Raw genomic sequence first — 18163 nt, forward strand, 5'->3', positions numbered from 1 at the left:
CGCTCCCCCGGCACCGCCGGTGATGAAAACGGAGAGTAGTGTTCCGCGTTACATCATTTCCCAGAGTTCAGTACCAGAGTCTGATCTATCTTAACTTCTCATCATGGATCTGGGGAAGCCGGTTCTCTACAGTTTCATGGGGGGTTGGCTCTTTTTTTTTTTGCTGTTGGCCACACAGCATTATGAAGACATTTGAAGCGGGTGAGACGGCTTTGAGAGCGGCACTTCAAAGATGTTACATGAGAAGCGCCAGTCGGCCTGTGAAAACTGTACAATGAGCTTGTCAACGGAGGAGAAAAAATAACCTTGATGATGTCGCCGGGGGTCAACTGGGTTTCGCGCTTGGAGATCACAGAAGCCTGCATTACAAATCAGGGCAGTTCGCCGGTTCGACCTGGTTGAACTTTCAGGTGCGCCGGCGGCGAAGAAAGCACAAAAACGGCGTCCGGTGTGAAAGGACGCTTCCACAAGCCAGCCTCCCGTTTAGCTAGACTCCAGTCAGGGTGAAACCTTTTGGTTTGGAAACCAGACCACCTCTCTTTGGATGGATTGCAATGGAATTTGATACAGGTATTCATGGTCCCCAGAGGATGAACCCTAAGGACTTTGGTAATAACAGAGTTTGCAATTGGCAATTTGCACTTATTTTAGAAAGTATTACCACATTTTCTGGATGGATTGGCTTTTTTGGGGGCTTTTAGGCATTCATGAATTCCCTGATGACTTTGACGGTCCCCTGACTTTCCCTTTAGTGTCACCATGAGGTTCATATTTGCTATTTAGAAATAAGTGTGTTGATTCCCTTACTTTTCATCCCGACTCATCATTAGGTCAATTTGTTTTTGATAAGACGATGGCGTGGCCGATCTTTTATTTCAGAGATATTTCAGCTAATGGACGTGAGTTGCCTGAGAATAGACGGCCGATAGGAATGATTTTATTTTGTTTTATGGACCCGAAACACACTGGGTTGTTCAAGCATTCGCTAAATTAAGTGGACCAGTAGCACTTTGGCACATTGTTTGGTCTGCCCCAGACCAGTGTGGTTCTTGCTTTCACAACCGCCCAAGCGGACCGCACCAGAGTTCGGCTAAAAAGGACAACATGTTGGCTTTCGACCCGACCGCCCAAGTTCACCGATTCAAACATCTGGATCATCGGCAACAACCGTTCTATCACAGCAATCGACGACTGTCCCCTTATCGATATCTTCTGGCTTGCATGTGGTGTTTTTTTTTTTTTCGCAAACCACCATTTTTTTTATATGATATGAAAATGATTGACGCTCCGGCTGTGGCGTAATTCACCCATCCATCATGCTATGTTAGGTTTTGTAAAAAACAAACGAGGCAAACAACACATTGATTTGCAGCTCGTCAAGTCAAACAGACTCATTCCATGAATTCTTGAATTTGATGCTTTCGTAATGTTTTCAGCCCGTCTCCCCAAGCACCAGATAAGGCTAATGTCTGCACACTGTGGAGGTGAGAAAGAGTGTGTGTGTGTGTGTGTGTGTGTGTGTGTGTGTGGGTGGGTGGAGAGAGGGGTAGTTAAGCACCAGGGCAGCCATCAATTGATGTTGACTGACTCTTAGACCCCCCCGAAATCCATTGGTCTTTGTTGTTTTAAGAAGCTCTGAAGACAAATTAAACGTAAACTTTTTGCACAGGTTGCAGGATGCAATCGTTCCTTTTCGACAAATCGCGCTCTCTGTCCCTCAACAAGTTACTAGACATTTGATCCGCCGCCGGCGGGAGAAAAAAAAAACCACACGAACGAGCCATTGTTGAAATACTGGTTCAAGACGTAATCTATATGTTGGCTCAAAAGCACAGATCCTTCCTGCAGGCCCTCACCGAGACTGACATTTGAGAAAAAAAAAAATCTCCCGAGAACTGAGCGCAGACTCCTCTCTTCATCAGGGCTGCTTCCAAGAAGCCGCCGACGGAAAACCTTTGAAGAGACTCAACTGTGGAAGCAACAAAACGGCATGAATTTTTTATGTAGTTACCGGATTGTAGAGGTTTTTTTTTTCTGCTGCCATTTCCCATTTGAAGTCTCTCGCTGCGAGCCTCCCAGCCGGAGCAAACTCGTTGTACACTCACTCCCACGATGTCGGGGGGGAGGAGGGGGGGGGGGCGACGACCGCCATGAGCGCGTATTCTCCTCCAGCGACGCTCAGTCAAAGCCGTGTCAAGAAAAGCCGTCTCTGTTTACACCCCACCTTTGCTCAAATGAGTCATCTGCCGCGTGACCTGCTGGAGGAAGGAGATGATAAAATCCCTCTCTCTGGTCTGAAATACCACCGCTGTCACCGGCGTTATTTAGGGGAGTGACAGCCGCGATTGCCCGGGTGCTGACAGAAGCCTGAGCAGCTGTGATGATACTGTTTGGTGTGATGAAGCGGATGTACAGTATCAGCAATTTATGATTGTGCCTGATGTTTTTTTGGGGGGGGGGGGGGGGTTTTCCTCAGCAAAATTTTGTTTGGTGTCTTCTTTTTTTTTTTACGTCACATTGCACTGAAAACTGTCATTTTCCTCAGCCAATTTGTTGTTGTTGTTGTTGTTGTTGTTCTTGACGGCCACAGTGTGCCCAGCCGCTCACCAGAACGCTCTCTTCATCTCACGGTTCTTCATGCGCTTAGGAAACACAGATGGGTTTATTTAGTTTCGGTGACGTTGCTGTTCCATTATCCTCCTTTTTGAAGGCTTGACTTCGGGAAGAAGTAAACCGGGAGAAGCGCTGTGATTTTTGCCTGACAAAGGGACATTCTTGGTTTCACGCGGTGTTTCCCAACGTTCTTCTTTGGACCCTTTTTTTTTTCAAAATGACAATTCCATCACGACCCAATTCACCGCGGACCTTATGTATAAATCATGAAGAAGAGCAAATTTTACGCGTAAATGAGCATTCCTGACCTTTTTTTTCTGCCATTTCCGCACCGCCTTGTATTATCTTGAATAGATAAATGAGCCATTTTTTTAAAAATATATACGTTAGATAACGTAATCACAGCTTCAATGCAAGCATGTGTTATTGGAAAACATGTTAAATAATTTATAAATGAGACCAAATGAATGCATTTAGGCAGAGTTAAAAGGCTCTCATTTTTTTTTTTTTTTTTTGCTCTCATCAGTAAAACAAACATTTCATCTCAGATTCAATGTTAAAAGTAGGCTGCAATTAACAGAACAAGATGAACATTCAGGCTCCCTTGTGTGGCTCAAAATGTGTACAGCAGATGTAAATGTTACATAAAAGACAATGGGAGAAATTATAAAAAATGTATTTGGTGACCCTGATGTGAAAGCTCCAGAGGATAAAAAGTAACGTCCCCTAGGAGCGCCTTAGAATAAAGAAACTAAACGTGATGGCACATATAGGCTTCCCTACCCGACTAGAACCCTTCCTTTGTGCCGCTGCCCTACCGCGTGCAGCTGGTGGCCTTTTTTTAAAATATTTCCTGCCCTCTGCTCCTCACACAGCCTGAGTCCGCCACTGCATGAAAGTACATCACAGTCGCAGCCGCTGTAAAGGTGTTCGAGTGGTGTTAAAACAGCCGGCGCCTGTTTTAAAAGGGAAAAAAAATACTTACTCAACATACTTTTAATGCAGAGCTCCTGTCTCACTGGTAACAGCAACACAAGTCGATGTGATTTTTTTTTTTTTTCCCTCTTGGATTATGATCCGAGAGTGGAAAAGGGCGATTTCTTTCTGTTGATCGCTGCTCTTCGCACCTGGTTTTTACACAAATGCGGGAATTTGACAAGACGGCGTGTTTGTAGACGCTTTTGATCCGACTCTGAGCGCAGCGTCTACAGGCTGCTCGGGGAAAGCTGCTTCACTCCTCCATCTGAGTCTACGGAGGCTGCACAGCATTGAGTCTGGGTCACCTGCATTTTGGCAGCAATCAGAGGCCGACACACACACACACACACACACACGCGCGCACACACACACACACGCGCGCTACGTAGAATGGAAGAAAATACACTTAAAGCATAACAATACACTGTGGATCGCATTTTCATATGACAAAATATATATTAAACACAAGCTGTTGCGCAGCCTGTGTAGACAGCTGCATTGATTAAAATATAAGGGCATCTGTTTCGTCTGAAGTGTGCGTGACAGACGACTGAGAAACGCGCTGAAAGAGCCTCCTGTCTGACACCATATTAAAGCTGCATTTTCTTTGGGCTTTCTGGGGGAAGCTAGAACAATGGAAGCGCAACATCGACATATTATCGCCTTTCATGAAGTTGGCATGTTGAGCAAACGGTTGCTTAATTACACGTCCGGCACGAGAAGAGTACGTTGCCATTCATGCGGAGTTTATGCTCGACACACAGTCCCACCATAGAGACCTATGGTGTAGGCAGCATGCTTTCACTACGTGTATCCTCAGTTCGGTTTCGTAAACTATCAAGAAATACTTGGTTAGATTTAGGATTACATCGTTGTTTGGGGTAAAATAACCACAAAAAGTGCCGTATCTACATTACCCAAGTTACGTGACAAAAACATCAACTTCTCGTTTCACGTGGAGGACGAACAAAGGTGTCTTGGTTAAAAGATTACATTTACAGTACATTACAGTCATTTAGCAGACGCTTTTATCCAAAGCGACTTACAATTCAGTATCTATCTCCACACCGTAGACGCAGCTACGGGAGACATTTCGGGGTTAAGCGTCTTGCTCAAGGACACATTGACATGAGACTAGTAGAGCAGGAGCCGGGGGATCGAACCGCCGACTCTCCACTTAGCCGCGGCTCACCCCGCCAGATCCCTGTTCGTTGGACCCATCCACCCTGTGTGTGTGCTTTATGCCGTCTTTACATTTCCTCGAACGCCGGACGAGCCTGTCCGCTGTGATATAGAGAGCGAGACACTCCCTCACTGCCGGATTCATCAGCTCACAGCTCATCTCTGGGGTCGTCTGTAGATCCTCTGAGATACGTAGAAAAAACCCCCAAAAAAACTGTCTACGGTAGTCAATTACATTTTACGTGTCGTAACAGAATGAGATTACTACGTGTGTTCACCGACTCCGGCAAACCGGTCTACAACAGATAATAAAATCCAAAAATATGAATACGCAAGCGCCTCTGGGAGTTGGGTTGTTTGTGCAGTTTATGCGAGCAGGGTTCATATGTCACATATCTGCAGGCCAGAGGGCGAATTATGAGGATAACAACACCGCTGTTTCCTACAAGCGGCTCCGCACAGAAGCTAACCAGCATGGATCCTCGTGGGCGGTGGATTCCTTGAAGCAGCCTTTCCTTTTGATTAGAATATTCATATAAAGATGCAACAACACACTTATGATGATTGACGCAGACAATGTGACATATATATATATATATATATATATATATATATATATATATATATATATATATATAAAATAGAGCTTTCGAAATAGTATATTTAAATGAACATCGCAAGTCTCATTCGTCCAAAGACAGATGAAGTGGCTTCTGCTGAAGAATTTGGCTCACTTCTACGCTTTTATCAATTAATTTTTTTTTTTTTTTTTTGGAGACATTCTGGGCTTTTCCGCAGCTTTCCGTTTTTGAATGGTATACGGATCCCGAGCTGACCGGCAACATGCGTCACTTCACACTGGAAGCAATCAATCGGAGAGGAAGGGCCTGATGCAACGCAGTTGAATATTTGGAGGGCTGCAATTCTAAACCATGAATTATTCATTTGCGGCACTTTAATGAATGGTGAAGGGAGTCTCTCTATCATTCTCAATCTGTACGGCCGCTGAAATGTGACTCTCTCTCTCTCTCTCTCTCGCTCTCTCGCTGTGGGCACTTAGCAGGGTTTCCAACAGGCCCTGTGATGCCTGAGCGCCAAGAGAAGGGCTGGAAATAAATGTGAGACATATCTTTATGACATTTCAGGAGGATTTACCAGGAGAAAAAAAAATACACAGAGAGCAATAAAGAAAATCGCCAAATATTGAGATTTTCATCTTACGCTCCAAAATATGAGTAACTTATCAGCATTCCGTGAGAGAAACAATCTCCAACAGCACAGCTTCACATTTGAGGGGAAAAAAATGACCTCCTGGACTTCGAGGATGATGACATCATGAGTCATATCGTGAAGTTGAGCAAACTCACAATAAAATCTCCTTATTGGACGGTAACTCCTGTTGCTGCTGCCAGTCATGAAGTACATTAGTTCCCCAGAGAGCCCACACGCCGTGTTTACGAGGACAGTGATGATGATGATTGTTTTTGTAGCCGAGATTGACTTCACGATTTCTCCTTGATTATTTAATTGCATTCTGACGTTCCGTGAGGAAACTGTTGATGCGTAAATGTGTGCAGAATGGCAACTCGACCAAAGTCTATAAGGGACTGGAAACGTGACGCTCAATTCTGTCTGCTTTTGAGTCAAACGTGTCGAGTTGTGTTCTTTTGAGTTGTAATCTGGTCTAGAATCATTCGACCAAATCCAAAGTTTACCTTTTTTTAATGACCATCTTGGTGGCGATGTTCATGTTCTACAGTTAATCTTCTGCGGGTGGTGGTTCAGTCATCTCTTCTCTCTGTGGTACCGTTGCCAATAATGGAGGTGGTTATTAATGTTATTGATCCATTTCTAAATTAACGGCACACAAAAGCCTAAAAGTCACATTTATCAGCCCTAATTTGTTTATTATTCACCAACCCTCATAATCACGAGTTATGTTGTTGCACATACATTGATACAGGGCGATACAAAATAATAAAAATAGCAACAAGAGCACAAAAAAAACTGAATCCCAAAACAATAGAAACAATATCAGGAGCCATATTTAGCAGAGAGCATGGCAGCGTTAAGATCCTGAACAAAGGAAGGTAGTTTTTATACTGCAGGTGAAGCTCTTTTCCTCTTATACTGTGCTTGTTGCCAATCCGTCTAGAGCTGCGTGACAAACCGCTAATCACGATCGTGACACGATCAGCGCCACGAAAGTGAAGCCAAAACATCTCGAAACCCGCTTAAGCTCTGATCCTGCTATCGAGATCTGTACACACAAGCTGGGTCATTGTGAAAGAAGCTAAGCTAATGTAGCATACCAGGTTTCTGATCATCTTTTGAGACGGAAGAACAATAAAAAGGGTTTTTTTTCTTCTCCAGGTGTTTATTTTCTTCAGATGATCAAAACCTTTTTGTGGTCACATGTGCGATCTGGCAGAGGAGACATACTGACATTCTCAGGTTGTTATCGGGGCGAGTATTTGTTCTATATATATATATATTGTTCAGTATTCAGTATTCCTGTTCTTTAGAGCCAGGAGGTTCAGTCAGGAAAGTTTGGACTGACCGTAGGATGTGGGGCTGAACTTTTCAAAGATGCTGGAGATAGCGACAGACAGCTGACTTTTAATGATTTTCACCTGGAGATAGACAGAGAGCAGGATGAGAAAATTGTACCTGCAGAGATGAAAAGTGATGAAAGGCCTATACGTCCACCCAACCCCCCCCCACACACACACACACACACATTGTAACAACTATCTAGCCTCTCCTGCCCATCACAGGAATAAATTACTCGACCACGGTGTCCCATCGACACCGGCGTGTGAGCTCCCATCAGAGATGTCGAAGCTGGTTATTGTTGGCCTAGTTTCATTGTATTAACACAGAATCAGAAGGTACTGTAGCATGCAGCAAGCAGACTACCTTTCATCCACTTCTTGAAAGAAAAAAAAAAAGGTTTGATTCATGCACTCTAGTTCGTACCCCAAGCAACATTCAGGTTACACCTCCAGAGTTATGGCAAAGGACCCAACTCCCCTATCGGACTTTCACGAAGGAAGAAACGGCAACTCAAGCATTTTTTTTTCATCGGTCGAGCGTTAAACGACCGAATGCATCGTCGTCGCTCGAGATGATGGCGGCTATTAAAAACCCCCCGAACGGAACGCGTAGGTGTGCTGGTAAAAGCCTTCGATCAATTTGAAACAGCAGCTCATCCGAGTGGATTATCTACACCGACCGTTTACGTAAAATTGCCACGAGTGGATTTGGCTTAAAGTCACCGGTTAGCGCGGGTGCACTTTAAACTGAAACACCTGTTGGAATTCTGTAGAGCTTGAGTTCGCTGTTGACCATGCGCCGACGAGACATTTTGATGTTGGTAAAATTTGTGTGCGCACGCATATTTTTGATGATGTCGGCAGTAAGAGGGTGAGTGACTACGGCGGGCTGTAGGTGTCCCAGTTATCGACAGAAACACGGGTCAGATGTTTCCCCTGAGGCGTGATGAGAGTGGCGAGACTGAAACGTACACCGAGCGTGCGATAAAACCCCAAACTGTGCTAATAAAGGTTAAAGAAAAAAGAAAAAAGGCGATATCTCTCTGTGGGTTTGTCACTGTGAGCATTTTACTTGGCATTCATTGGTAATCTAAATATGGATGCTATTTAGAAAATCATCACAGTTTTCAAATATGACAATCCGGAATAATTCAACGGGACGATGCAAGAATCAGCAAATTCAAGTCTCGCAAAGTTTCCACTCACCAAAACAAGTTTCCAAAGGAAGCTGTTTCCAGGTCTGTTTTCCTCAAGCGCAGCTCTTGCATAACACCTGAGACCTGTTTCCTATTTTGTGGCGTAAACATATTCCCCATTCGCTTTTCTCAAGGAAAAAGACATATTTTCCCCTCTGATGTTTACAGTGCAATATACTGAATACAGAGTGTGTGGTTTTTTTTTATTATGGCGAGTGCAAGCAGGGCTCTATCCACCTGCAGAATCAATCAGTCTGTTTGTGATGGCTCTACTGGAGTCTGTCTTTGCTGGAAACCAAATTACACAGAATAAATGGCCTCTGGTGCCAGCGCAGACATTCAGGTCATTATGATTCGGGTTTTTTTTGTTTTTTTTTCCACGTCTGGAAGTACGTGTTTGTGATGTCTGACTCCTATCTCCTAATGAATGTAATCTCGTGGAAGCGCGCTTTCATACTCAGGAGAGTGGGACTAATGTCGCTTCCTACGGTGCGTGTCCTCTTTATGGTTTATCCTCTGTATGGACTGCACTCATTTGTTGGGGGGGGGGGGTGGGGTGCAGCTGCTCTGTGCAGTAGCCTTCAGTCCCGTGAAGGCTGCACCTTTTTTTTTTGCGGCCCTCGTTCTTTGGAAGGAGGCCGCCCCTGAAATGGGTCACAGCTGCTGACACAATGGAGCCCGGCGAAAAAGGAAAGGTAGGACGCTAAACGAGGAGCTAGGAATCTTTATGAAGCCTATAGTGCCCCTGCTTATTGACTCCAATCGGTTTAAAGGCGCACTGTGTCATGCCACATGCTCCAAAGAAACAGAGGGGGCAGCAATCGCCTCTACTACTGGGTCCATACAATCTGGATTTATAGTCGACTGTTAAAAAGAGCAAACTACTGACTAACAGCCGGACTAACAGCCTGACTAACAGCCGGACTAACAGCCGGGCAACAGAAAGCCTAATTCACCCAAACTGCTGAGACTCTTAGAACCGGTCAAAACAGCACCGCTATCTTAGCCAATAGTGTTTTTGTGTTTGGTGCTACAGTTTGTTTTAATAGTTTTAGTGTCTGGGGTCAAGGATGGAAGAGACAAGGGTCGTTCCATCCTTGACCCCAGACACTGTCTTCACGTGTCTTCGTTTTGTCCTCCCTGCCAACCGGGGGGACAGCTTCAGTTTGCAGATCTGGCGGTTCAGATTGAAAGACACTCCTGGAGTCACGATCTCCTGCAGGCAAAGAGGACGAGGTTAGGGTTTCGAGTCGATTTAATCCAATAAACTAACTATCGAAACGTACACGGACCCTACGGCGTCTACGCGTTTGACAAAACCTCGGGACGGCTCTACTTGCGTTGGTAAAAGGAGACAGGACTGTGTTGAGAAGTAGCATCACTGAGTTATTTTAACTTCATTCCTCAGGAGCATTTTAGTAGCGTAGCGACTTTCTGAAACACGTTGCGTTTTCCGTTGTGAGCTATTTTAGCGTCAGTTTGTCGAGTTCTTTCATAGACTGTACAGTTCATAAGAAGTGGACAGAGTCTCTGTGACCTCATCCATTGGTATGTGCACTACGGTTTTGAAGCCTCCAGTTCGGCATTTTGGCCGGCCGCCATCTTGTTTTGTTTTTTTTGCAACCAGAAGTGACACGAGAGGGCGGAGCTAAGTAGAACCCAAGTAAGACATTTCTAGGCGACCAAAATGTTACTGTTGACTTCTATTAACTGAAAACAAACTGTGAAAGAGTTAAAGTAAAAATAAGACGAAAACAAGGACAACCCCCGGACCGGAAAACGCCGCGGTAGCGACGCCCTGAAGTGATTGTTTGATCTCTTAATGCTGACTGAATGAGCCCATTTACAAATAGTGGGTCGAAGGATGAATTGTTGGTTTAACGGCACCGTTGCCAGCCAGTAAAATCCAAATTCAAATGGAACATGAACATGAAAACCTGTCCTGCACAGAGCAAAACAATAATCCATTTATCTACAACCCTGTTTACCTGAAGATTATTTCTGCATGTTTAAATATTTGTTGCCAAACCTCGATCTGCATTTTCATCACTGAGAGCAATATTTGTTGACGTCCGTCCTGTTCCATCGTGTTCATGTCGAAGGAGCGGCTTAAAACCTGCTGTTGTCTTGCCGATTGTCCCCGTCCTGCTGCACACGTACTGAACTCTGACCGTCTTTAGACGTTTACTACAAGGACTTCCTGTCTCTCTGTGTCTCTCTTTCAGTTGTATGTCTCTCTCTCTCTCTTTCTCTCTTTTAGCTGGCCGAAGAGCTGATAGTGTCGAGGCTGTGGAGGAAAGAGCGCGCGGATTCCACTTACTCTGTGAGTACTCAATCAGTGGTGAAACATGCGCGTCTGCTGGCCTCCCTGATTTATTCCACGCAATAAACGAGTGCGATCATGGCTGTTTATCCAGGTGGAGGAGCTGTGTAGCATATACAGTAATGTGTGTGTGTGTGTGTGTGTGTGTGTGTGTGTGTGTGTGTGTGTGTGTGTGTGTGTGTTCTGTTGTACCACAATTGAAAAGAAAACAAACTCACAAATTTAAGAAAAAAAATGGGATATTCTCTGAGAATACAGTAGCAAGTTTGCGAGAGAACCACATCGGTTCGCTTCGCAAAGTCGGATGGACCTCGCCACGCCGATCAGAGGATCGGCGGTTTGATCCCCGGCTCCGCTAGTCCATGACGATGTGTCCTTGGGCGAGACACTGAACCACAAGTCGCCTACGGTGTGCGACTGTATGTGAGTTAGAGTCCTGATGGACAGGTGGCACCTTGCATGGTAGCCCCTGTCCATCAGTGTGTGAACGGGTGAAAGACGACATGTAGTGATAAAGTGCTTTGAGTGGTCGGAAGACTAGTATTCAAGTATACAAGTACAGTCTATTTACCACTGACGGACGACACCTTCAAACACTGCTTTAACGTGTATTATACTGTACCATTCTCAGCTCTTATCTGGGGGGGGGGGGGGGGGCATTCATGAGTATTCGTTTCCTCGCTCAAAACTTCATGTCCGCTTGTGTTTGCTGAGCCTCTATTGGATTGACGGGATGTTAGCTTTCCACATCCTCCTCCGACTCGTAGTCAATGAGTAATAATATGCACTGGCGCCGTGAGTGACGGTTCGCCCCCCCCCCCCCGGCTGCGGCGCCGCTCATGCTCCCTTGTGGCCGACTTGGATGTGAGATGTGAGATCAGGAGGCTTTTCCGGATATTTACGCAGCCTGGCACTTCTTCTGATGAAACCGGAGCCCCGTGCAGATAAGACATGTTTTAATAGGAGCGTCGGTTTATTGAACAATTACTACGTATGAAGCTCTATGTGTTCAGGCTTTTAGGGGGGGGGGGGGGGTTCAAAGGGGCCAAATGGGGGGCCCTCTCAAAAAAAAAAAAAAAAGGGAAATAACAAAAGCCTTAATTACTTTTCGCAAGTCAATTTCTGCAGTCGCATGTTCAGCCAATTACACAGAGTGTAATGACGTGGAACCCGGCTCACCAGAGTTCACAGGACACCCTTTTTATTCATAGCCCAGTTTGGCTATTTCCAGAGCGGGGGGGAGCTCATCATCGCTGAACATTAAACCGGGCAGTACTTCACTCTGGATACATACATCTATCCGTGTCAATATCCATTCCCCCCCCCCCCCCCCTCTAATCATTTTCTCCACAGCTATCTCAATATCACGGGCTAGTGAGAGAGGCGGGGGGGGAAGCACATTATCTGTGGCGGGGAGGTGTTACAGTATTAGGGATTATCCCTGACAGATAGTTTCCCTCGCAGGCACCATTAGCTTGGCCTCATCCCATTTGGTATTTCCAACACCTGCGACCACCATCCGCCGGGCACAAAGAATTATTACCATTGTATATATATATATATTTTTTTTTTTCTTTCTAGGGTATATAAATTAATCATGGGGATCACAAGCAACTACTTTAAATTTCTGGACCGTGACCAAGAAACACATCCTCCCAAAAGGATTGCCACGGAAGCCCCCATGCATCATTAAAACAAGAGTTGTTGCTATTCGACAGGAGGAGCGGCGCCGGCTCCCTCGCTTATACACCTTCCGGGGATTGCGGCCTCTGCATTTTGCACGCCGTATGCGTAACAGCCACTGTCTATGGCTGAATGCAATCAGGCTCCTTTTGTGTCTGACTTTGAATGCCAAAAAGGAGCGCGTTCGCGAGCCGGGGCGAAATGAAGTTGATCAGCTTGGAAAGTGAGAGCGGACGGCTGACTACGGCGAACGCAGATTAACATTGATCACCGGGCCGAGCGCGTCGACTAATGACTCGAGGCTGCTGGGGGGCTTGTTAGACAACCTCTGCAGCGGGGCTGTAATGGTTCCCGTATCCTCTCAATCCACTAAATACCAACGGCTGCAATTCCTCATCGAGAGTCCTCGTATCGGCAAGTGATCCGTCTCGGATTCACTCGCGCGAATGAATTACGTGGGTATTAATGTAGACGTTACCCAGAAGTTATACGTCAAATAGCGCTATGAAGATCCGCCCCCGTGCTTTAGGGAGGAGTAAACGCTCCTCAACGCAAGCTTCTAAATCATTTCAATTCAGGCTCAAAAATAGCCGAGACGATTCTCAGCTCGGTCTGATCAATGTGAAGGCGCCGATGAAGTAGCTGATCCCGCTTTAAAGATGCAGGTTTTCATCTCTGGGTCTAATTTGACTCGTTCCGAGTTCCTCGGCTCACCCGGCTCTTGGCGAGCGCGTCTGAATTTAAAAACATATTGATTTGGAATTACTTACAGGTGTCGGCCTATAACGGCATCGATCGTAGATGTGCCGTTTTTGACAGAATGTCTGGAAAACATTTCGCATCGATTTCAAAGTTTCTGAAAGCCCGAAATTAAAAAAAATAAAATAAAAAAAGGTGCATTTAACCGTGTAACTGCCATACGCAGCTTTGTGTGATTCACTTCACGCCTATTCATCCAGCGTCTTAATCAATGAACAGTTTTAACTCTGACTCTAAAGAACAGAGCGAACTTATTTGAAAGAGCGTTGCATAGCTCACCGTCCTCTCTGCCGCTGAAACGGATAAAGTTTCTCCATTGGTTTTCTCCCGAACGAGCCGATATATCAACACAGTGAGTCTCATAAGGAAAGCCATCAACCATATCTCTCGTTATTGATCCATCCCTCCATATTTGATTGAGACTTATGACAAGATTGCGGGCCGGATGACAAACAAAAAAGGCAGAAGCTTGGGGTGGAAAAAAAGAAAAGAAAAAAAAGTGGAAACCAAATCGATAATGATGACTGACAAGATGAAGCTTGAGTGATCAGTATTGTGCTCCCTTAGAATAAATAATGGAGAGCAGAATAAATCTACTTCGCCTTCTATCCGGCTAATGCTTCTTCTCCATTCCTCCCTTCACCAGTGGTGATTCTTCCTGTTTTGTTGCATCCATCAGTCGGCAACAGACAGAAAAGTACGAAGAAATGCTGTAAAAAAAAAAAGAAGACATCTTTGCATTTTATGTTTAACATTGTGTGTTCTTCTCTATTAGAGCTCATAAAAGTTTGCACGTTTAAATCGTTCCATTTCTTTAATGTGGGTGCAATCAGGTGTTTGTCATCAAAAAAAAATTGTTTATTAATTAATAAACAATGAATTCATTATTTTCACTTTTTAATGAATAACACAAAATGTTGTGTCATTTATTGTTTTTTTCATTTATTAATGATTAATATACAGAACAAATATATTGATTATGCATTCATAAGTGCATGAACAGAAAAGATGAACAGACACACCGACCGTGCTTTCACTTTTCACGTCAACATCACATAAAGCAGATAAACGCGATAAACCAGACGGCAACCTGCGGGTCTGAAAAGTGAAGCCAATGCAGAAGAGCCTTAAAGCTGCATTCTCTCTAGTGTCCACCAGGGGGCGACTCCTCTGATTGTATAGAAGTCTAGTCTAAAATGACTCTACTTCTCTCTTGATTTATTCCCTCAGTAAACATTGTAAACATGAGTTTATGGTCTCAATCTCTAGTTTCAAGTCTTCTTCAAAACAGCATGATGCTCATTTAGTACATTATGTTCCATTTATAGTCAAATAGATGATAAAGCAGGGGATGATTTAGGGCGTGGCTACCTTTTGATTGACAGGTCGCTACCATGGCGTTGTCTGTTCTGGGTTTAACCCTTTCACTGTGTGTTTTCAGTTCATGAAAGTTAATTGTAACATTTTTGGTTGCCTAAAAATGTCCTATTGTTGTACTTAGCTCCACCCTCTTGTGACACTTCTAGTTGAACCAAAAACCAAGATGGTGACGACCAAAATCCAGAATCGACAGCCGAAATGCCAACCTCTAACTAATTATTTTAGTTATTAAATAGAAGCAGTAAGAAGACGAGCTATTTAATGTTGATTCATTTTTATCTTACACGACAAATATTATTCATGTTGGTTAATTAACTGACATTTTGCTTCAGTTTGGCCAAAGTGAGTCTGCCTCGGTTACAGTAATAATTTGTTTTCTCAGGGTTTACCAAACCTAAAAGAAACCGCGTAACGGAACACCCTGTACTGAACACACATACAGTAACAACACACGAGACGACAGCAAGACATCAGGCTGCTGCTACTTGAAGCAGCCGATGTTGCTGCCCTCCTGATGAAGTCCAATATTCACTCTCCTCAGAGCTGATCGTTCTCCGCGGGTTCAAATATCGACGTTTAGAAGCCGCCAACCATGGGCTCAGAAGCAATATCCCGACGCCCCGATGTGTCCGACTGCAACCGAAAACAGCGCGAGCTGCCATTGTCTTACCTGTAATTGCTTTCAACGAGGTTGGCCAAACGATCACAGCTTTCGTTCTGTAGTTGTGAATCGATGGCAATAGTTCCTGGCATCGTGATCCGTGGAAGATCTCTGTTTCTGTTAACATGTTTTTAAGTGGGTTGAGTGATTTGCCCACAGAGGGATCTTAATTTTTTTTTTCTCTCTCCCTCTCCTTCAGTTCAGTCTGTCTACATTCATTAGCATTCCCCGTGATTTACGCTGTGCATTAATACATCACACATTTTACCAAAGTAAATATGTTGAACTAGCAGTTATTAGAAAGCTTAGCATTACCGTTGGCAGGCAGCTCTGCTCATCTGTTGCTGCGAGCCACATTTTTTTCCTTTTTTTTTTTTTAAATTGTTGAATGCTTGACTTGCCACGAGGAGATAGCGTAGCGGCGGTATGTGTACACTAAAAATATCAGCTCCTCGGTATCAGCTGCTAGCCGGCCCTTCGGCACGGGATCTTGGCTCGCCTTATTTGGTTGAATGAATTATTAATGGCTCAACGATTTTCCACGAGTTCCAGCTTGTTTCCTTTTCTAGTTTGTAGATGGCATCTCCTCACGCTCATCTGCACTCCTTCTTTTTTTTTTTTACTTTTTTTTTTTCTCCTTCCAGAGCCAAACGGAGCAGCAGCAGCAGCGTCCGCCCAGGAAACATCCTCCGCTCTCCTGGACTGGATGGGAAGAAGGAGAATCTTTGACCTTGGAAAGTGAAGATGCTGTTGCCATGGGAACTGTTAATCCTTCTGTCACTCAAAGAGTGCCTGGCTGGTGAGACGCCAAGTACAGCCGCCATCATACGACACACGCACAGACACACACACACACACACACACACACCTGATATGCATACATCTCCCCACTGGGAGGGTTCTCCTCGTTCCCATGCAGGTTCATTTCATTTGAAAAGGAGCGATAGTCTCAGAAGGCTTTTTATAAAAAAGTGTAGTTTTCCATGGAGGGATGAAGTTGTCTCAGGATTAAGTGAAACTGCCTTTGTGCCTCTCTAAAGATTAACTGTTATCGTTAAATTTTTATCTTTAAAATGTAACGACAGCCGTAGTTCAACACGTTCTCTTCAGATCCCTCTCTGATAAACGTGACTCACTGTCGGATTTACATTTGAAGAGAAACCGTACGAATGCTCACACTCTCTCTGGTCTTTTTTTTTTTTTTCTAACGCCTCCCTATTTTATTATGCAATTTCACCGCTTTATGTCCAACTGCTGCCACTTACGTGAAATGTGGTAAGCACTCGTTCTCAGCCACATAGATTCCGCCGCGTGCCGAGGCGCTCCTCGGCGTTAGCTTATGGCGCCCTAATACCTGCGTGAGCTACAGCTGAGGAGTTCAAATCTCTCCGAGAGCGCTCACTCGACGTCTGGGTACGGTAACCCGCGCAGCCCCCGAGTGAGATTTAATGTCGACGTGTGATGGATACGCTGTGTATGCTGATCTTAAACCAACCGTTTATTCATCAGAAAAAAAAATACACTTAAATGTATACGGCGCACGGAGTGGGGTTTGTTGTTTTGTTATTTATGCCGTCGTGTCCATTGATTCAGCATCTCGTCTCAAGTCAGCAGTTTCACTGCGGTATATCTACGCGGCCTGCAAACGCGAGAGAGAAGAATGAAGGGAAATGCAAATAGCAGCATGCGCCGCGCCACACATACATCCCCGCCAGTGAGCTCAAATTTGCATGCACTCCCATGAAAACTAATTAAGTGTTAATTTGTGCGCCCGTGTTTGTGTGTTTGTGTGTTTGTGTGTATGCTAGCGGTCAGGGCAGTCGGTGTGTTTACAGGGCAGGCCTGTTCTCCAGCGTACACACACAGAAACCACCCGATCATTTCCCTGGTGAAATAGCCCGGCTATTTAAGGCTCATTAATTTGTTTAATTTAAAGGACATCGCAAACCAGGGTAAAAAAAAAAAAATAATAAAGAAATTAAGCGCTTCCCTCAGAGGCCGGGGGGGGGGGGGGGGGGACGTGGCCCTTACCTGAAGCAAACACTCCCACTCTCATTAGGATGATGATGATGGCGATGATGATGATACGGGAGGGAGCACTCTTTGTCCTCGCCAAGGTTAGAGACAAAAAGAAGTGCGCCGAAAGACAAATGAACCATATTTTGCAGGAGCAACGGCCGGCGAGGGGCTCAGAGGAAAGGGGGGGGGGGGGCACCAGTGTGTGTGAGTCCGCGTCCATTGAAGAAATGTTAGATTTCATGGGAGTAATTAGTGCTACATTGGTTAATTACTCCTGTGTATTGATCGCGTGGATGAAACACACACACACACACACACAAACATACATGCATACATTCAACAGCTTCGCAGGCTGTCTAATGACCGGATCACATCCAGAATAAGATATTGCGGCGCCCATGTAAACACCTTAACCGAGTTATCCTACTTGCATTGCGATCATAATGGAATAAAGCGTAACTCAATTAGCCAGCTGGGTCACTTGACAATGTTTCTAATTACTCTTGGCATGTGTTGGAGCTACAGCTTTCTGTCTATGTACGTTCATGTTCACACAGCGAGCCGGACTCAAAGTGTGAGTTTGACTAAAGAGAGGCGGCTGGAGCTCTCACTAAAGCACCTTTTTAGTAACACTTAACACCAGAAGTAATTGACATTTTGCGTGAGATACACAGCCGCTTATACAGCCACAGTCCACAACTGGTGAGTAGATTAACAGTGTGTTTATCTGCTCTGACATTAGCTGCAATGGTTAGCATTGTCTGGCTAACTAGAGTTGTAAGTACTATTTCGATGAAGGGAAATGTTTAAATGT

At 44.8% G+C, this 18163-nt stretch overlaps 1 protein-coding gene across 3 annotated transcripts in view; it reads left to right on the forward strand.

Annotated features, from left to right (window-relative positions):
* Positions 1–18163, forward strand: part of LOC137880608 (contactin-4) — a 94387-nt gene that overhangs the window by 33797 nt on the left and 42427 nt on the right. For all 3 annotated transcript variants that reach the window (XM_068722047.1, XM_068722046.1, XM_068722048.1), the window contains 2 exons: positions 10785–10847; positions 15975–16129. In XM_068722047.1, coding sequence (XP_068578148.1) covers positions 16075–16129 — 55 coding nt within the window. In that variant the 5' untranslated portion in view covers positions 10785–10847; positions 15975–16074. The remainder of the gene's footprint in view (positions 1–10784; positions 10848–15974; positions 16130–18163) is intronic.

This window comes from Cebidichthys violaceus, unplaced genomic scaffold, assembly GCF_023349555.1.
Source record: "Cebidichthys violaceus isolate CVI_PGR_0920_01 unplaced genomic scaffold, fCebVio1.0.p SCAF_29, whole genome shotgun sequence".
Lineage (NCBI taxonomy): Eukaryota > Metazoa > Chordata > Actinopteri > Perciformes > Stichaeidae > Cebidichthys > Cebidichthys violaceus.